Raw genomic sequence first — 21,146 nt, 5'->3', positions numbered from 1 at the left:
TACCATGCAATCAGGGCACCCCACTAAATGACCCTTGGGGTCCCTTCCAACTCTATGGTTCACTTACATGTGTACCAGCCTTAGCCACATGGATCATGGGTAGGGAACCTCAGGCCCAGAGTCCAAATGCAGCCCTGTAAGCTCTCCCCTGGTCACATAACTCACCCACTCTGCTCCATATTCCTAGGTGCTTTTGCCTGACTGGAATGATGCAACCTTGAACTGTGACAGTGCCTCATGCTTGCCCGAATGGAGAGATTTGTGTTTTGGGGAGGGGGTTGTGACAAACAAGCAAAAAACTAAAATGGAATGGAACAGAAAGGAGGGGGGGATGAGGAGGTCATGACTCAAATGTTGTCTACTTTATTAATGTAGAATTAATAGAATCATAGAACTGAAGAGTTGGAAGAGGATCATCTAGTCTAACCCCCTGTGACTAGCAGCCAAGGTGGGATGTTTGCCGTCGGCGGGTGTGAGGCGCCTTGCAGCCAGGGAGGGTGGGCGGCAGCATTGCTAACTCTTCTGCTCTCCTACCCTGGGTCATGCCTGTTTGCACACCCTCTCAAAATTGCGGGGCCACAGCACTCCCCATGCTACACCTCTGCCTGCAATCTCAGCCAGATCATACAACACAGATGGCCATCCAAGCTTTGCTTAAAACCCTCCAATGAAGGAGAGTCCAATTTATGAGGGAGTCCGTTCCACTGTCTTAACTGCTTCCTGTCAGAAAGTTCTTCCTGGTGTTTAGTCAGAATCTCCTTATCACTTGAAACCATTGGTTCGGGTCCTACTTTCCAGAGCAGGAGAAAACAAACTTGCTCCATCTTCCATGTGACAACCCATTTGTGCCTGTTGCCCCACTCATAATTGGTACTGACCCTGTAAACCACTGGCATGATGTGTCTTCTGGAAAGTTGCCCATAAAGAAATAAGGCCCTTAAGCTAAAAAATAAAATAAAAAAGTCCCACCCCTGTTGTAGACAAAGGATCTCTACACAAAATTGATGGGACACATAGCAGGACCTCTTCCAATTGAGTCAATACGCCTCTGAATACCAACTGCTGGGAATCACAGGTGGGCAGTGTGCTGTGTGCGCAGGTCCTGCTTGCGTTGCTTCTCACAGGTATCTGGTTGGTCACTCTGAGAACAGAATGTTGCACTAGATGGGCAAGTGGCCTGATCCAGGTGGCTTTTTTATGTTCTTTTGACCAGCATGTTCAAACGGAAGGAGATGGTTCTTCATGCATGGTGGCCCTAAACCATTTAATAAATGCAAGTAATTTGTGACTAAGCAAGCAGGATCCATGGTTGCCAAGTTAGCATGAACAAGCCCTTTGCGTGTTACTCAACACTTGAGAAATTTTTGACTTTCAGCTGCCAAGGAATCTCTGAGGCTCTTTCACAAGGGAGAGCCCTTCCAAAAGTCGTTTGCTGTGCTGTAGCCTAGAAATCATTAGGGGGTTCACAAATTCACTGGATTTCAGCAAAACTGTTGACTGATTTTACAAAAAACAACAGCAACACTTTGTTTTCTGCTTTTATAAATGGAAAAATCTCTGTGCATTCTGTAAGTTTGGGCTTGAAGGACAAATGATAAATTTGGGATGATTTTGGTGAATTGCCAATGGCTGCAGAAAAGTGAAGTCATTCTTTTGGCAGCAGCAGAACCCTATTTGGGTATCCAAAGTGCTTCTGTCCTCTTGCTACATCTATCTTTATTGTCCTGTTGCCATGTACTAGCAATAAAGGCACAGTACTGTAAAATGCTTGTTTTTCCTGAGGATTTCTAAGGAGTTGTATAGAGAATACTGAAGAAAACACTATGAGGAAATGTTAGATCTGTGCTAAAAGCATTAGCTGTATGCTCCGAAACCACTGCCAATGGAGTTTTATTCTCCAACACCATTGAGGTCACTGAAAAGATTAGATCTGTTTCCAGTTCCCATGAATGCCTGTTGGAGGTGAGGAATCAACCCTGGTAAACAAAAAGCCAGTGATTGGGCTAGCACGAATTAGCCTGTGATGTTATATTAAACAAGAGACAGTTCATTTGCCTCCAAAGAAACCATGAGGTATGTTGGGAAGTAGTGTTCTAATAAAAGCATTTCCCCTATGCTGCTCTTTTAGACTATGAACACCAGATGATGTAGCTTCTATCCATGGACATAGGGGGCTGATTATGAACTTCCAGGTTGAAAAATAGCAGCCAGAGACTTGCCAGCCCATAGAATTAACTTATTTTAAAGCTGGGAAAGCAAGATGTGTTTCCATTTTAGTTTTGCCTTAGGGGTTGTATACTTCCCTTGTTTCCCTCCTCTTACAATTCTTCCTGTCAAGTACTAATTGCATTTACAATGTCAATTCTTATTATGATTCAATAGTTTAACATTCTCCCACAGGAGCTGACAGCCTCTGCAACACGCTGCTGATTGGTGAGCTCACTTGATCCCTCAGCTTGGGCAAGGGAAAAACTTCACTTGGTCTTAAGGGTTTGGGGAGAAAGACTTTATCACATTAACCTGGTTGGCAACTGTGCCTGAGATAAGCCACTGAAGTTATTCAAGGTGAATGCAGTTGGTGCTGCAACTGGCTAGAAATGTTCGCCAAGGACAGAATCTGCAGCCTTGTAATGAGCTTAGATTTATGTTTTTGCTGATAATACTTTGATATGGCAGCGATAACAACACTGCAATGTGTACTTGTGGCAAAGTAGCAGTGTTTGGGTAATGAGAGACACAACTTTTGGGGCTGTTTCTCGGCTCTGTCCAAATGCCGCAACGCTGCAGCTTTGCATTCATAATGCTTTGATATGGTGATAGTAATTACGCTTTAAGATGTACTTGTGGCAATGCAGCTGCAGCAAGCTGGGTTATGACAAAGATCACCACAGAAGAAGTGCAATGGTCCTGGGCCGTTTCTCTTCTCTGTTCCTCTGCTGCAATTCTGCAGCTTCATCATACCTTTCTTTTCCTCCCTGGGCTCTGCTCTATTCTCTCCAGTAAGGGAATTGCTGCTCCATTTCTTCTTTTCATTCTGCTGACACAACATGGGTTTAGTGCCTATGAATGTCACTTCTATGTTTATCAGGCAAGTAGCCATCATGACCACATTGAGGAAAGGTGAAGTGGGTTGTCAGAGAAAGAGAGAATGCTGTGACAATAATTTTTAGATGTTTAGTGCCATCAGTTCTAAAATGCCGTGCTACAACCTTTTTAACCCCCCGGAAGATTCTTTAAGAATTTGCTTGCATAGCTCCTGCCTGCCTTTTTTGTTTTTTCTTTGGCAGCACTAGGATACTTGACTGTTTAATGGGTGGTATTCACCTAAGCTTTACTCAGTTTAGACCTATCAAAATTAATGGACCTTAGTCATGTTCATTAATTCCAGTGGGTCTACTCTGAACAAAACTGAATACTACCCAGTGCTCCTAAGTAAGCTGCAGTCTTTGGAGGAATGCCAAGCTATGTAACATTGGTTGTAAGCTATTGAGCTTATGGATCAGTTGAGATCATAAGTACTTGCATTGACATCATCTATCTGTGGTCTCATTTATCATGTTTTAGGTGTTGTGAAACAGGATGAAGGCCAGGGCATACTCTACTCCCCCGAGGCTCTGAGGGTGGAGGAACTACCAAGAGGACCTCCCCAGCACTCAAGAGGGTCAGTAGGAAAGGATATGTTCTTTCAAATATTGGGGGCCTGAGTCATTTAGGGCTTTAACCACTAATGTGAGCACCTTGAATTGGGCTCGGAAACAAATCGACAACCAGTGCAGCTGTTTTAAAACGGGTTATATGAGATCTAAACAGAACCCTAGCTGCTGCATTTTGGACCAGCTGAAGTTTCCAAGTCATCTTCAAGGGCAGCCATACATAGATTGCCTTGCAATAATCCAATCTAGAAGTTACAGGAGCATGGAGTACAATGGCCAAGCCAGTTCTGTCCAAAAGAGGTTGTAGCTGGGGAACCAGCTGGAGTTGAAAAAAGGCACTCCTAGCCACAGAGGGTTCCTGAGCCTCCAGTGAAGTGTTGAATCCAAGAGCACCGCCAAACTCTGAACCTGCTCCTTCCAGGGCGGTGTAACCCTTGTTCAGGGCAGGCTGTCTCCTGGATGTGAGAACCTGAGACACTTAGCATCTCTGTCTTTCACTCATTGGTGCTTTTGTATGTTTACTTTACTACTGATTTATTAAAGAACAACCACTGGGAGCACCTTTATCACTGTGGCAGCTGTAGTTCTCAAAATACCTCTGGAAAATTAAGCACTTGTAGAACATTAAAGCATATGGTCCATTCCTTATGGGACTGTACATTTCTCATATATGTAGGTGGATAACTGCTTGTTTGAAAGTGCTCTTAGCACCTCAAAGTTACCACATACACATAAATGCTATGCACCTGAGAGAAGGTTACAAACAGATGCTCCCCCTACTGTATACTTTGGGTGGTATACCGGTATATAACATTTAACTAGCATTTCATTCTAAGCCTTTGCTGAAAGAAAATTGTAGGCAGTTGCAAGCTGTAAACAATTTTTGCCATTTTAGAAAGAAGCAAATTCCTAGAGTGTCTTCCTAAAACAGTATTCTGTACTCCTTTACTCGCCAAAATAGAATATGAGACACGATAATCAGCGTAGAAAGGGGGAATAACACCATATGGCTGAATCAGAAGCAAAGTAGTTACCATGGTAGTAGAAGCACACATAACCACTCCAGGAAGGAGAAATATTATGCAATCATATAATTAGCAAAAGTGGTTGGATTAAAAAGAAGTGCATATATGCAGAAAACTCAAGCATTAAATCCTATTATATAAACTTGCTTCATTGTTATAACAGAAAATTACCCATAACTTTTCATTTTTAACTCCCTTACGACTGAGAAATTATTTATCTAATTTTTATTTGTTTACTTTTATATAAAAGGGCATTACTATATGTATCATCCGGCTAGTGATATTTGAGGTGGAAGAAGAAGAAATAAACTGTGTTGTTTTTATTGTAAACTGAAATAATATTTATGGCCATATGGCTAAAGATTTAGAAATGCCTTGTATGGTATGCATTTACTCTGTTCTTAGAAACAGGCTGTGGGCTTCAAAGCTTGCTTGTTATCCTACCTTTTCTTTTCTCCTAGGGCCCCCTTTCTCTCTCCTAAACCGCAAAATTAAGACAGATGCACCCAGTGCTCTGTGCTACATTTGAACAGGTGAAGAAGGGTGCTTCCAAGTATGATCAATTTTAATATTTTAATTGGGTTCTTCATTTTATCCAGCACTTTACAAACTGCACACCACGGCAATAAAGATCAAATTCCATTACACCAGTAAAATACAAATGAAAAACTTCAAAAACCAGAATTAACATTCGTGGTACACTACATACCGCCACCTCATGAGAAGAGAAGACTCCCTGAAAAAGACCCTGGTGTTGGGAAAGATTGAGGGAACAAGGAGAAGAGGACGACAGAGGACAAGATGGCTGGACAGTGTTCTTGAAGCTACCAACATGAGTTTGACCAAACTGCGGGAGGCAGTGAAAGATAGGCGTGCCTGGCGTGCTCTGGTCCATGGGGTCACGAAGAGTCGGACACGACTGAACGACTAAACAACAACAACATACTGAGAGGGCAGATGACTGACAACCAACTGGAACATGGTGACTATTCCATAGTGTTGTTGCAGCGGTATGCTAAAATGTGCTTTTGTGCATGGAGACACTTATAAATGTTCAAATGTTTCCTCCGCTATAAATTCACTGGGTTGTTTTAGCAAACCAGTCTCTGCATATATATTATTTGGAAGAAACTGATTTTCTGGATCCATTTCAATCGAGGTTTAGGCTTGGTTTTGGCACAGAAACTGCTTTGGTCAGGGTGCATCCTAATTATAATTTATATCTCAGAGTCGCGTCTTCAGCATCCAAGGAAAGCTATACAATGGAGGTGCCAGATACACCTCTTTTAAGAAGGAATCCTGCAGCTTTGGGGCCACCACAGAGAATGCCCTCTCCTGGCTACAACTCTTTCAGTATATGGAATATGGAGGTAACAATAATAACTCACTCAGCAAGGTTGTTGTACATATTTTCAATATAATGCATAGGAGGCATGCTGAATATGACTTGAGACTTGCACCCTCTTGTGCCAGGGGGGCATCTTTCATTTTTATAATCTGAAAACCTCCCTGCTCTTATGCTGTAGTCCTGATACTCACTTACCTGGGAATCTGCCTCACGGAACTCAAGGGGACTTCTGAGTAGAAATGCACAGCTGTGCGCCATTCATTCATTCATTTTTATTTTTAATTTTTAAACACCATATTCCGTACAGTATACCCTGGCAGGTGAGGCTGAAAGGTCACCTGGCCTCTGTCTCCGCCGCATTTCTCTGCGCGCGCATTCCTCGCCCCCCCGGCTTCCTCGGAGGACAGGGCTGGGGGCGGGACGAGGGGCTCGCAGCTGCTCCTCTCCTCCGCCTCCCCTTTGTTGTATCGCGTATCCGTGTTGGCGTGGGGATGCGCGCGTGCGCGAAACGAATTGAGCGTCAGCTGCGCGCAAGAGGGGGGGTGTCGTCTCTTTCTACACCCCCCCCCAAAGAAACAAAATATTTTGTCTCCCGAACCATTTTTTCCCTGCCCCAATCTTCAGTCCTAGAATACGAGGATGAGGAGACCACTGGCCTTTCCCCTCATTGTGCATCTAAACAGCCTCGCCGCGCGCACGCCTGGGACTGTCTGTGTGTGACTCACCTTGGCAGAAAGGTTTTCTGGGTCCTTCACTTTTCGTTTTATACGTAAAGCAGCGACAAGCATGCATTTTAAATACAGCATAACTCTTTTTTCAGAGCCCTCTCTTTTTTAAAAAAGCTTGCCTTCCTTCGCCCCTGTCCCACGCGTTCATACAGGCAGCCCACCAGCGATGTTTAATTTCTAAAAAGAAGACCACGTGAGCTCTGGCGTAGGCTTTCCTCAGCCTGATGGACTACAATTCCCATCAGCCTCAGCTAACAAATGCAGGCTGGGGCTGATGGGAACTGTAGTCTAAAACATCAAGAGGGCACTAAGTCAGGGAACGCACTCTAGTGGCTGAACAAAATAAAAATTTCTTTCCAGTAGCACCTTAGAGACCAACTAAGTTTGTTCTTGGTATGAGCTTTCGTGTGCATGCACACTTCTTCAGATACCTAGTGGTATCTGACAATGTGATAAACTCACTGGGCATAAGAGATCCTAGAGTACTGTCGGAGTGTTTCAAAGTACTTAAAGGATTCGGAGCCCATGGCAGAAATGTCTAAAATACCTCTGGGAAAATTAAGGTGGAAGGTGTCCCACTGGCACTGCATTTTGCAGCATACCCAGCTGCCCTAAGTAAACAAAATCATACACAGCTGTGATGGTGTTTAGGATAGCAGCAGCAGCAGCATTCTCTTCCGAATCCCCATTACTAGAGTATCATAGCAAATTGCCATAACTGAGTATGGTTGGATTACTATGTTAAGGTGTTAATTTGCTGGAGACAAATTAGGAACGTTTTAAAGACTCCAATCCTTGAGAAGCTGGTTTGAGAAACAGCACATCAGGCGGTAGTTGTTGTTGTTCAGTCGTTCAGTCGTGTCCGACTCTTCGTGACCCCATGGACCAGAGCACGCCAGGCACGCCTATCCTCCACTGCAAGCCACTCCAGTGTCCCTGCCAAGAAAACTCCATGGACAAAGACAACAGGCGGTAGTACCTTCTTGCAAAATACGGGCTGCATACGCATTTCGGATAACATCGTTTGAACACGGATTAAAACGCAGTGAGTGCGCAGTAAACCGGAGTGTGAACACAACCTGAGTACAGTACTGTAGTGTACAGCAATCTCAAAAAAACAAAAACCCAGCCTGACCCTTTTCGTCATTACGGCCTTCCTTCGGGTTTATTTAGGCGCCTGCTGCCCTCTAGCGTCCCCAGTTGCCAATAGCACGTTGTCCGGCCCACGCTTGCCCGGGCCCGGCTCCTCCTCGCCCCTCGAGGATTGGCCGCGGCTCTTCTCGCTCTGATCTGCGCTGTCAGTCACGCGCCTCTCGGCTCTTCCTGGTGGTGGCTGTAGGGGCGTGAGCGGCTGCGGCGGCGCAGGTGAGGAGGCGATTGATCGCCTGGTCGGGGCGGGTTTATTTGGAGCGATCGGAGGCGGCGGCGGACGGGGTTGCGGTGGGACGGGGGTTGTACTAGCAATGAAAGCCAATGGAGAGGTGGATTAGACGAGAATGAAGAGCTGGCTTGGGAGAGGGGGCGTCGGAAGCCTGGCGAGCAAACACCATAACCGATTCTTCGGCGCGCGGTCCTTTTCTCTCTCTTAGGTTCGGGAGAAAGGAAGATGGATCCCTAACTGGGGCCGTGACAGTTCCCGGAGCGGCTTTCGTGGGCCTCCAAGGAGTGCTGGAGGGGTAAGCTGTGTGGCCCTCTTGCTTGGAGTCGGAGAAAGGGGTTTAAATTTACTGGGCAATCCTCCCCGGATTTTGGCCCCACTTGTCAAGTGACGCTGCTGGGATTGCTCTCGTTGCGAATCGCTGTTCCGCGTCCCTGCATAATTATGCAACCTAATCCTCTGTGCTGCTGCATGTTTTTACTCGGTTGCATGCGCCGCGGAATTAAGTGGGGCTTGTTCCCGAATAGAAAGACGCACAGCGCGGGACTGAAGCCTTGGAGCCTGATTCTGAGCTTGCGTACTTGGGAGTAAGTTGTTTGTTAAACTGAGGTTGCTTCTTTGCGTGTAGAATTGCAGCCTGAGAGCGCTGGGAAGCCGTACGTGAGCTGGGGTGGAAGGAAGGCTGGCTGTAGGGGTGCCGTTTCTGAAATGAACTTCGATGGGGATCAGCTAGCTAGCTGCATGCTGGTGAATGCAGATTTAAAGCCCAGGCCTGCCATAGTTCAGGGCAGGCCAATGAACCCGTGCTCTTGAGAGTGTAGTAGAGTCCTTTAGTGCAAACACTTTAGTTCCTTTTGTTAGCAGGGCCTTGTTGCTCTTTGGGTATACGGTTGAGGGACCTTCTACAGCCCAAGGGCCATATTTCCTCCTAGGCAACCTTCTTGGGGGCCGCATGCCAGTGGTGGGTGAGGCCAACAAGTGGGCAGAGTATGTATATATATATATATATATATATATATATAGATAGATAGCACTGCAAACACTCACTCACAACCCTCTGATTCCCTCAATCCAGACAAGAAAGAAGCATTATCAGAATTCCACGAAGTGTGGGGGGGCATTATTGTTATTGTTTGCTTCTATGGTATGTATTTTTGTGTGTTTATATTGTAAACCGTCCTGTGATCCTTGGATGAAGGGCGGTGTAGAAATTTAATAAATAAGTACAGTGGTACCTCGGGTTACGTACTTAATTGGTTCCGGGTTGCCGTTCGTAACCTGAAAAGTACTCAACCCGAAAATCGCAAAGAACGATTCTGCGCATGTGCGGATTGCGCACGCCCCGAAAAACACATCTGGGTTACCGGAGTACGTAACCTGAAAATACGTAAGCCGAAGCGGACGTAACCCGAAGTACGACTGTAAACAAACAAACAAATAATATTTTGCCACAGTCGAGGAGAGTGCAAAGAAGGTGAAGGTTTTAGCCTGAGGATTATTATTAAACCAGTCTGCAAATTGTAGCTTTGTCAGGGGACTAGGGGTCTCCTAACACCTCTCTCCACACACTTATCTAACAACATTACCCAGGGTTCTTTGGGGGGTGCCATGGCTGCTTAATGTGGTATGATAATGTTTTAAATGCATAGTGCAGATGGGGCTATAGTTGGGTGAACTAACAATCCCCCCTAGGCAGTGACATACGTTTCTCAAGCCACTCTGCAGCACACTGGTATACGTGCAGGTGGGCTGGCTTGCAAGTTTTTGACCTCTGATAAGCCTTATAGAGTTATCTGCAATATTTTACTTGGGCGATAGCACGTTAGCCCTTCCCCAATTTTAATCTCATTGTTGCACAACTGTCTGGTGTTGATAAGGAGGAGTGATCATCATCATCAGGTAAGAAAGTTTGATGTGATGACATTTCCCTCATAAAAATGTACTTGGGCTGGCAGGCTAGGACTTGGTTGACCAGATTTCAAACTTCCACTCAGCCATGAAGCTTACTGGATTGGGCCAGTCAATCCCCAGCCTACCCTACCTCACAGGGTTGTCGTGATGATAATATGGAGGACGGAGGAGAGGCATGCATGAGCTCCTTGGGGGGAAAGGTGGGATATAAATGGAGCAGCAATCATCATCGTCCTCTTGAGAACTTATTCCAAAGTGCCTTGCTGCCCATCCTAAAGCTTGAGGAAATGTGAGGAGACGGGGGTGGGGTGGAAACTGTTTGATCAAAGGGCTTGTGCCCTTTGACGGAGGGGCTCCACATAGAACTTGTGTCACAGGGCTTACTGTATCTCATAGCTTGAACCAATTCAGAGCTAGGTGGCGGCCATGTCTCAGGATTAGACCCATATTTCACTTGCATTTAGGATGAACTATGGTAGTTTTGGGGAAACGGCATTCTCTTTGTGGTGTCTGTGGGGGTTCCTATTCAGGATCCCTAAGATATGAACTGGCTCCTTCTGCAGATGAAAATCAAAATGATGAAAGGGGAGTCCTCCGAAAGCTTCTGAACAGGCTGTCTTGACACTGTGTACTCTCTGGAAATATTAGGAACCTAGGAAGTGGCTTTATACTGGATCAGGACCTTGGCCTACCCAGTTTAGTATTGTCTTACCCTGGCTGGTGGTGGTCTACCATGGCTTCAAACGGATGTCCCCAGAAATGCCTGCGATCGAACCCGGAACCATCTGTGTGCAAACATGGGCCCTCCCCCTAAGCTTTTCTTAAGGCACAGCCGCCCTTCTCTCTTGACAACAGCTCTGTAAATGGTGACCTTCTGCTTAGCCAGTAGCACCTCTGACTGTGCCAGTAGTGTAGATTTTGAGGGCCAATAGATGTGCCCTTAAGCACACAGCTTGTCCCCGTCCCCCCAATAATTAATTACAGGGCTTGGGGAGCCTGATTATCACTCTGAAGGGAGACTTTGCTCCCTCACTGAGAGCTCCTTGCCTACTAGGGGTGTACCTAGGGGTTGGTTGAGTTGGCAGAGCTCTTGTCCTTCCTTTCCATTGGAGCAGCTTCTTTCACATCAAACTGCCTTGGGGCAAACAGCATTGCTTAACAGAGCAGTAGCAAAGAACCTCCTCACTTGCTTTTTAATCCTTTATCTTGTTTCAGACACTGTGGATCCATGCCTCAAGGCTAAATACCACTTAAAAGGGTTTTATTCACCCGCACTATAGTACGGAATCTAATGTGAAGGGGGGCGGGATCATGTGACTGGCTTGTGACTTAATGTACCGCTTCATACGCAGTTGTTTGGGGGGGGGAGAAGGAGAAGAGAGGATCATGGCCGCTTGAACAATGTGTTTTAATCTTTTGACTGTTTGTTTTTGCGATTGTCAGGCAGACTGTCCGATGAAGACGGAAGCTGCTTTGCTGTTCCCCCTTGAGCTACAGCTTCCTATGCCATGAGTAACACAACTATGCCCACCTCTGCTGGGCCGCCCAACGACTCCTTGGTGGGCTACGTTCTGGTGCCATTTTTTCTTATCACTGTTATTGGAGTCATCGTAGCTGTGGTGAGTTGTCTTGAATTCAACCAGAAGAGCTCCAAATGCCACACATTAATTATTGGGTTTCTAACACGGTTATTAAAAATAATCTGAGAGCAGAGTGCAATCTAATAAACCTCTTTCTTTCCCCCTTCTCCTCCTCCTTAATTTGCTTTATTAGTGGATAGTTCAACTGGTTACAGCATGGTGCTGATAACACCAAGGTTGCAGGTTTGATCCCCATATGGGACAGTTGTATATTCCTGCATTGGAGAGGGCTGGACTAGATGATCCTCAGGATCCCTTCCAACTCTACAATTCTATGATTCTATACTGAAAGCAAAAGGTCTCTAAGTGACTTACAGAAAGGTTAAAAGCCAAAATGGCTTAACATCATTAGAACTTTTCAGACAACCTAGAAACAAACCCAGCAGGAAAACTTCAAAAACAGCAGCAGCTGGGACATTTCATCTGATAGGCCATCAACAAGCTTGTCAAAATGCCTGGGAGATGAAATATGTTTAAACCTGGTGCTGAGGTGGACGGTGCCACCACTGGGAAGAGCAGAGCATCCCACAGAAGGGGAGCCACCACCAAAAGCCTCTCTGTCTTGTTGCCACTCTCTGAACATCTCTCAAAGATGGCACCCAAATGAGGGCCTTTTGGAGAAAAGAGGGAGATATTGGGGTCCTGATCACAACCACTACTTTGAATCGAGCCAGGATATAGAACAGTACATAAGTTATATAAACCAAATCATACTTTGAAACATCAACAATAGCAAAACACACTGATCTAGTGGGGCAGCTTTGCCCATCTTTACCAACAACAAGTTAAGGCTTAGGTTCAAAAATGTATTTTTATTACAGCAATGGAATACATGGAGCTGCCCCTCCTCCCCAAGAATGCCCCCCCCAGTATAAATCCCTGAGCAAATCTCTTGTAAAAGTAGCTGGTTCAAATCGAGTGGCTGCGTAGCTTGCTGTTGTCTCGGTATTTGGTTCTGGCTGCAGCTGCGCTTCCGTTTCTTACCAGCGGTGTTGCCAAATTTGTCTCAGAAACTGTTGAGAGCCTCATCAGGAATTAGCATGACATCTGGTGAGGTGCATGAGTGAGTGCAGTGACGAGCGCTTGGTTTGTTTGGCTGATGCTTTGCTTGTTCTGTGGTGAGAGGAACATTTGACTGGTGGTGAAGGTAAAGGTACCCCTGACCGTTAGGTCCAGTCGTGGACGACTCTGGGGTTGTGGCGCTCATCTCGCTCTATAGGCTGAGGGAGCCGGCGTTTGTCTGCAGACAGCTTCCGGGTCATGTGGCCAGCATGACTAAGCCGCTTCTGGCGAACCAGAGCAGCGCACGGAAACGCTGTTTACCTTCCTGCCAGAGCGGTACCTATTTATCTACTTGCACTTAATGTGCTTTCGAACTGCTATGTGGGCAGGAGCTGGGACCAAACAACGGGAGCTCACCCCATCGCGGGGATTCAAACCGCCGACCTTCCGATCGGCAAGCCCTAGGCTCTGTGGTTTAGACCACAGCGCCACCTGCATCCCTTGACTCGTTGTAGAGCCCCATAAAGGGAGATGGGTGAATGGGGAAGCTCGGTCATTCACTGTGTCCTGCTCCCTTGCCTTCTTTTCTGCCTTCTCACTTCTGCATTATAAAGTTGCACCTTCTTTCCAAACCATTTCCCCTTCCTGTTGAGCTAAAAGACAGCCAGACTCCCCTGCCCTACAATAACCTTTAGTTTTTACTTAACCCTACTGGAATCAGCGGGCTGCTAAGCAGAAGTGGGCAGAAGGTAGAGCTAGATCCTCTGGTAGATCTCTGGAGGGATCTGAATTAGATTGGCATGGGTTTGCAATTCCCAACTGCTTAGTAATGGCAACATCAAAATGGCTTTTCCTACCTAGGTTACGCTGCTGAAATGAAGAACGCTAACCAGTGTGGAAGAACACTGAGCTCAGTTCAGTTCTGAAAAATAAAGGCCTGGTTTTGGAATGTGCTTAGAGGCCCATTGAATTAAAATGTCACCTTTTGCAGCTGGCTCTTGTTGCAAATTAGATTCAGCAATTAGGTTATTAAGCCAGGTCTAGATAAAGTTCATGTACTTATTTAACTGGGCACCTGAAATTAGATACTGCTGTGTAGCTGGGTGTAGGTATCTTGAGTTAAACTACGTAATTGCTGGTCTGGTTTTGAAGGATACACTTCCTTTCATTTTAAGTTTGTCTTAAGAATATAGAAGGAGTAAGTGGGAAAGGCCTGGACCCTGGTTTTGGAGTATTTTAAAGGCAGAAGCTCTGCATGAGTGCGTCCTTCATAATTTACAGGGCATGCATATTATTTATTTACTTATTTGAAGTGTTTTCATCCATATGGGCTGCAGCTTAGTGGCATGTCCCAGGTTTGATTCCTTGCATTCCTAGTCAGGGTTGGGAGAAGCCCTTTTCTGAAACCCTGAACAGTTGCTGCCAGTCTGTGTCAGGCAGTACTGAGCTAGATGGACCAGTGGTCTGGCTCTGTAAAAGGCAGATTCCTATGTTTCTGCTCTTCAGCCAAAAAAGGCTCCCAGAGTAAATTGCAAATTTCAGTAAGACACTCCCTGCCCCCAGGCTTACCATGATCATCATCATCATCATCATCATCATCATCATTTATTTGTACAATCTAAAAGACTCATAACAAAAGAAAAGCAGTATTGGGAGAGAGGAGGAATAAAGCACTTGAGTATGACTCTTGAGAATCTTGATTCTTTCCCTGCCCCAAGTGGAGGGAATTTGAAATATTTTCCTGTTCTATGTTAAACAGGAGGCCTTGGACAAACCCACCATTTTAATGTGTTAAATCTGGCCCTTGTGACTGCCATTTCCCTTAAGGATGCCCAGAAGTTGTGGACTTAAAATAAGCAGTTTCTTCTTTGGCCTTTGCCTCACTTAAAAAATGGATACTGGGATGGGACTTTGGGCTTATTCGCACTTTCACTTGCGACGTGCCTAGAAAGGGGGAGCAGTTTCCCCCTTGCCCCGCTCCTTTCCAAGGGAAAACCCGCTCTTTAGTGATAGTCCAGAACAAACAGCAATCTGGGGAAAACCCCAAATTGCCATTTGCGCCAATTAAGTGCTGAAGAGCGGTTTTCCTCAGGGGAGACAAGTGTGGATAAGCCCTTTGTTTCCTTTCAGTGTGGTTTGCGAAGCTCCCTTCTTGAGAAGGGGTATGAAAATATTTTAAATAAATAAATAGATACTGTCATGGAGCGGCTTCTCTTGATATCTTTGTTGTCATCCAATACCGAGAGCCAGGGGTTCTCATGCTGCAGGCTAATATCGTGTGACATCGCCATTGTCAGGTTTGCTCCTTGTCTGCAGAAGGGTGTAGGAAATGCTTCTCCTGCTGCTGGCGTCTGTTGCCCTGTTAATCCTTTTCTTTCTTGTTCCATGCTTCATTCCTCGAAAGGAGAAATAATCTGTAGAGGCTCTTTATGCTTCTCTCATGGCTGTTTCTCTTTTCACATTGCAGATGATGTACATTCAGAAGAAGAGAAGGTAAGGGGCTTGTGCTGGGTGACCAATTAGTTCTCATTGGAAATGGGGAGTTTTGGGTCATGTGGCTCTTCAGAGCCAACTTTTCTTTTCTTGCTCAAGAAAACCGCTTTTGTCTCTGCTTGAGAACACAGGAGCTTTTGTGTGCATGGCTATCAGCTATATATTTAGCTGGTTCTACATATGTGATAAGTCAGTTTCTTTGCTTTGGGCAGTTTGTGGGATTATTTGAGATAGACTCATGCTAATTATTTGTGTGGAGATTCATAGTATTTTAACTATTGCATGCCCCTTCCCTTTCCACCTGGGGAAAAATGGTTTTTGGCTTTCAGTGCAGGGAAACACTTTGCCCGCAAACTAATCTATCCACCCTAATTTTATATTTGCTCCTGTATAAAAGCCAGTCGCCACACAGGGAAATGGGGAAGTGATATCATTTCTTTCTGCTGAACTGTCTCTCAGGTATGACCGGTTACGCCATCACTTGCTGCCGATGTACAGCTATGATCCTACAGAGGAGCTCCATGAGGCTGAGCAGGAGCTTCTGGTGGAGCCAGAAGACACAAAGGTGAGCTTACTTGGGACCTATAGAAGCATAAAATCGTGGAGTTGGAAGGGCCCCCAAGGGCCATCTGCAGTGCAGGAAAAAGTCTGATCCTCTATCAACTGAGCTACCCAGGCTCGATTTCAAATTTTCAAGAACAAGCTAATGTGATTGATTAATTAATTGCAGAACCATGCAATATACCCTTACCCCTCAAACCACCCATCTTTTGGGGCATTTCTCTCTCCACTCACATACTAACCATCCATTAATGCATCCAACCCAGCTCCTTTCCTGCATTTCTTTCCTTTTCTGCATCTCAGGAGAGTCAGGGTGTTTTCCGACAAACAAATGGCGTGGTGCAAAAGGAGGAATGAACCTGTGCAGCCATTCTGTTAGGCAGTTTAAAGGGCAAGGCCTTTGGAATAAGAACCTCGGGATCCTTTCTGAAATGGGTTCACGTAACTGTCGGGAGTTTCTCAGCCCTGGGCAAGGAAGTATTTTGCAAGCTTGAATCCAGTGGGATCCATGCTTACAAAGTACTCTCTCTTCAAGTGGGGAGGAGGGTGCCTCTTCCAGGCAGGAAAGCCATGGGTGGAACCTTCCAGAGATAACAAGGGCTGCATAGCATGCAGCTGAGAGTTGCCCTACACCTGGTGTAAGATGCATGTGTTTCTTAACTTTGTGGTTTTGTGATTTGGATGTGTATCGGTTCCAAGGCATATAAGCACTACATTTTAAAGCATTCTTTCACTGGATTGGCTCTCTTTGGCAGTTCTGTTGAGCTTGGTGTGGTGTGGAATGAGTTAGTTCTTAATTATTTCATTTCTGCTGGCGGAAGGGGAAGATGGTTCCATCTTGCAGTTTTGTGCTGTGCTTGCTGGGCATAGGAATTCAGGTCATAGGCAAAGGATCCTCTAGGCTAGCAATGGTTTTCTTTCCCGGTCTGTAGGGCCAGACATTCCCTGGCTAAAGCTGTTTGAGTGCTGCAGCATCCTCAGTCATGTTAAGCCCAGAGAACAAGGGTGGTTGCTGCAAGAGAAGAAATGCAGTTTTCCTCCTCTGACAAGGGCTCCTACCCCCCACCCTAAGTCTAGCAGCCCTTTTGCATGCTCAGGAGTAAAGAGCAACTTGACTCTGTATGTAGAAGCCGAGGCACTTCCCATCCTAGCTGAAGCCGACTAGAAGAGGAAGCTAAGCCACATCTGTGCCTGTTTGAGATTGCTACATTCTGTTTAATGAGTCGTTGAGTCCAACTAGCTGTAGCTGGTTGGCGGTGAGGGATGCAACCCAACTCTGAGATCCACGCCCAGAGTGGCTGAAAAGCTAAATGCAGACAGTACTCACCTTATCTCTCGGTGTTCTTCTTCCAGAATAATAAGAATAATTTATTATTTATACCCCGCCCATCTGGCTGGGTTTCCCCAGCCACTCTGGGCAGTTTCCAACAAAATATTAAGATACAATAGTCTATTAAACATTAAAAGCTTCCCTAAACAGGGCTGCCTGGTAGTTGTTTTTCTCTTTGATATCTGGTGGGAGGGCGTTTCACAGGGCAGGTGCCACTATCGAGAGGGCCCTCTGTCAGGTTCCCTGTAACTTGGCTTCTCGCAGCGAGGGAACCGCCAGAAGGCCCTTGACACTGGACCTCAGTGTCCGGGCAGAACAATGGGGGTGGAGACGCTCCTTCAGGTATACAGGACTGAGGCCATAGATCAAAGATAACCCACTGTAATAGAAAGATCCGTTTTAGTACGTTAGAGCTGGGGTAGACATCTTTTGTGTGTCAAGGGCTGCATTTGCACAGGGTTTTTGAAAATGTCCCCAAGTCTTCATCTTCAGCCTCTTATGTGAAAAATAGTACAGTGGTACCTCGGGTTACATACGCTTCAGGTTACATACTCCGCTAACCCAGAAATAACGCTTCAGGGTAAGAACTTTGCTTCAGGATAACAACAGAAATCGTACTCTGGCGGCGCAGCGGCAGCGGGAGGCCCCATTAGCTAAAGTGGTGCTTCAGGTTAAGAACAGTTTCAGGTTAAGAATTTTCAGGTTGCTGAAAATTGGGTCAGTGACCCAAGCAATACATAATCCCAAGCAGGGATTCTTCTAGAAAATAAATGTCTACAGCTTATATATGAGTGATCAGTATCTATGCCGTTGTGTTAATAGTGAGCTTGGTTTTAAGCTCATCTGCCCCTTTTCATGGTTATATAATTGAAGACTGCAACCCGCTAACAGAAGCATGAAAATGCTTTAACCCTAACAGGGCTTGTGGGGAGGGGAGGAATCTCAGGTTCTTGATCATTTGGGAATTTTACTGCTTGTTCAACTGTGTGCAGGGCCTGGGGCATGGGTCAGCAAACTTTTTCAGCAGGGGGCCGGTTCACTGACTCTCAGAGCTTGGGGGGGGCTGGACTATATTTTGAAAAAAATAATGAATGAATTCCTATGTCCCACAAATAACCCAGATGCATTTTAAATAAAAGCACACATTCTACTCATGTAAAAACACCCTGATTCCCGGACCGTCTGCAGGCCGGATTTAGAAGGCGATTGGGCCGGATCCTATTAGTTTGCCTACCCATGGCCTGGGGCATGTGCCTAGGACTCAGATGCATTTTTGAAGCCTTGGTGTCATTGTCTTTTTTTAATGAGCAAAACTTAACACGTCTGCATTGTCTGTAGAGTTTTGCTGGCTGAATGTGTTTTGGAAGATAGATGCAATGCAGGCAACTGTGTGGTTGGCATGCATGGTGCAAGCTCTCTTCCTGCTAATGTTCCACCCAAAGAATAAAAAATGGAAGTTCAGTTTCCATTGGTCTAACCCATCACTTCTACCAACAGAAGCCATGTTGTGTCTAGAGCTAGTTATGTAAGGTGTCCCATAATAGAGATGTTCAGCAGAAATTTGATTAGTGCACTGGTAGAATCAATTCTCGTACTCACTTTGGTAAATGTCAATTGCCTGTTTTATTTTGAGCAGTGAACTCGGAGAGTGTCTGCTTTCTCTTTTCTGACTCTGGCATGATGCAGGAGATTTCCAGTCAATCAGCTGATTTGGCTCAAAACTGTGCAAGGAGAAAAACAATCCCTTTGAAACAGAAACTGCCAGCTGATTGCTCTCAGTTGCAAATATAAGACTGCTCTGTTGTGGGAAGTGTTTATTCTCAGAAAACGAGACAATTGCTGATGAAGGTATGATGGATGTACTTGATCGGGTGGATGCAATGAAAGTGTCTATTGTATGTTGCAGGTGATGCGAGCCTGGGGAGGATACCAACCTTACCGCCCTTCTTTTATGGACGTGAAAGCTTAATGCTGCTCAGCTCAGACTGACGACAAGTTGTGGACACATGACCTAATCTACTTGGCATGCATGCCAACTTTAAGTACTCTCAAGGGCCGTTAATTTTGAACCTACTGCCTTTCTTTCCACTGGAGAACTGTGTCCTCTTGCCTAGGTTCCTAGTGAGGGAGGTGAGTAGGTGCAGGTCCTGCTGCTGACATACTTGCCCATGAAGATTTCATGCACAGAGCAGCCTAGAGAGTTGCACGTTTGGATCTGGAAAAGCTCTGGCTTGGCATGGCAATCCTGTTTCATTTGAGATGGATGTAGGTGGAGGTCCTGAAGCTCCTGAAACTTCAGGTAAAATGGTACTTTTGTACTATGAACTAGTCCCGAAAGGCTCAGCTTTATGAGAAACAAACAAAACCCAACTGACCTCTGCTTCCTTTTGTGACAGCAGTCTCATAGCCGCAGCAGTTATGACATTACAGTGCAATTGCTTAAATGCCAGCTATCCTAAATGTCTTCATACATAATGAGTACATCACTTGGTTGCTGGGTTCCCGTGATGTGCTCCTCTACAGAGGCAGGGAAAGTGAACAAGTTGCACAGCTAATCTTTTTTTGGGGGGAGGGGGAGGTGTTGTTAATAGTATTATATCCTTCATTTTACAGTTGGAAATGTGTGGTAATGAACATGTGCCCAAAAGTGTATCCAGGGGGTGCAGTTTTGCTGGGAGCACCGTGCAGGGAGCACAGGGTTGGCGAACCTGTGGCTCTCCAGAGGTTGTTGGACTCCCATCATCCCCAGCCAGTTTGGCCCAGTGATCAATGATGATGGAAGTGGTACCCCATCAACCTTTGGAAGGTCACAGATTCCTTCTCCCTAGTTAGTATGTCAATTAGGAGGGGCCTTAATATTTTTCTTCAACCAAACGTTTTAAGTTGAGTTGGGTACTTCTTTCTACAATGACGATTTTGTATCTGGGCGCTTGTCTTTGTTTTGTAAATAAAGTTCGCCTTGAACAGGAGCATCTCTGGCAAAACGTCAAGCTTTTCCTGTAGCCTGTAATGCTTTATAACTTACTTTTAACCCAACGACAGTGGCTTAAGCAAGCACTGGGGCCAAGATACGTTGCTGGTCTTGCCGAAGCAGAAAACACATTGCCATTGATTGGCTGCCAAGCTGGGAACTAGCTATTGAACGTAATCTATTGGCATGATTAAGAGCTTCACAGGTGACTTGGGCAATACATGTATTTGAACTGTTTTCTTTGCCTTTCTCTTTCCCCAACAAACAGTGTTTCAATCTTCAGCTTTCTGGGTATCCACTATGGTCTTCCTTGTATGCAACCTGTACTAGAGAGCAAGGCTGGTGCTCTAGGACCCTGCAGTGCAAATGTCTTGACACATAATGATGCCTTTTTTGGTTCTAGATAATTTCTAGCTGTCAAGAGAAAAACAAAGTCTGTGGATGTGGAAATAAAGAGACTTTAATTTGCACATGACAAATTGACTACTAGGGAACTTGTCGTTGCACCAGTTGCCTCCTTGTCATTCTTAAGCACACACCTGGCTAATTCACATGTTGGTTAAACTGATATAACAGGTTTGGGGATTGAGTTTACCCAGCCTAAAGTTGCATCCTAGTCAAGCAGTTTGCAGGCTTCAGAAGGCAAAAGCCTAATAAAGCAATCACAATGCAGTTTAACTCATTTGTACACTTCCAAGTGTAGCTTTTTGTCTAAGCTCCTCTAGATCTATTCAACCTACGATCAGGCTGCCAGGAATCAACTTGACTGAACCAGCTCAGAAAAGAATCCCTTTGTAGGTGGCCACCTTCTAACGATCACTTTTGCTTTGGGATGTGCTGTTATTATCCTGCCTGTTTGGGAAACATTAATAGTGGCAGCGGGAGGGCAATTCCTATGGACTCGAGTTCTGCTCTTAGGCAGTAAGTAGCCTTATATGTGCACAGAAATGAAATTCCCATTTAGCTTACCTTTGTGCCATTACTGACCATGTGGAAGTTTTATTAGCTACATGAGTATCAGCAGGAGACAGAGGGGTAGGCTATAAGATTCTCAAGTTACTTCAGAGGTGCTAGATTTAGCCTAGTACTCAACAGGAAGTTATGGC

The 21,146-nt window shown here is 45.5% G+C and overlaps 1 protein-coding gene across 5 annotated transcripts in view; it reads left to right on the top strand.

Annotated features, from left to right (window-relative positions):
* Nucleotides 1-20,512, top strand: part of SMIM29 (small integral membrane protein 29) — a 52,662-nt gene extending 32,150 nt beyond the window's left edge. The window contains exons 1-6 of one of the 5 annotated variants that reach the window (XM_033152626.1): nucleotides 7,992-8,119; nucleotides 8,344-8,430; nucleotides 11,487-11,662; nucleotides 15,153-15,178; nucleotides 15,638-15,743; nucleotides 18,976-20,512. In XM_033152626.1, the coding sequence (XP_033008517.1) occupies nucleotides 11,552-11,662; nucleotides 15,153-15,178; nucleotides 15,638-15,743; nucleotides 18,976-19,038 (306 nt within the window). In that variant the 5' untranslated portion in view covers nucleotides 7,992-8,119; nucleotides 8,344-8,430; nucleotides 11,487-11,551 and the 3' untranslated portion in view covers nucleotides 19,039-20,512. Of the gene's footprint in view, nucleotides 1-6,027; nucleotides 6,049-7,991; nucleotides 8,120-8,343; nucleotides 8,431-10,575; nucleotides 10,656-11,486; nucleotides 11,663-15,152; nucleotides 15,179-15,637; nucleotides 15,744-18,975 lie in introns of those variants that run through there. The other 4 variants (XM_033152630.1, XM_033152628.1, XM_033152629.1 and 1 more) reach the window with 4 other exon arrangements.
* Nucleotides 20,513-21,146: the final 634 nt, after the last annotated feature.

This window comes from Lacerta agilis, chromosome 6 (genome assembly GCF_009819535.1).
Source record: "Lacerta agilis isolate rLacAgi1 chromosome 6, rLacAgi1.pri, whole genome shotgun sequence".
Classification (NCBI taxonomy): Eukaryota; Metazoa; Chordata; class Lepidosauria; order Squamata; family Lacertidae; genus Lacerta; species Lacerta agilis.
This window is presented reverse-complemented; position numbering and strand designations above follow the sequence as displayed.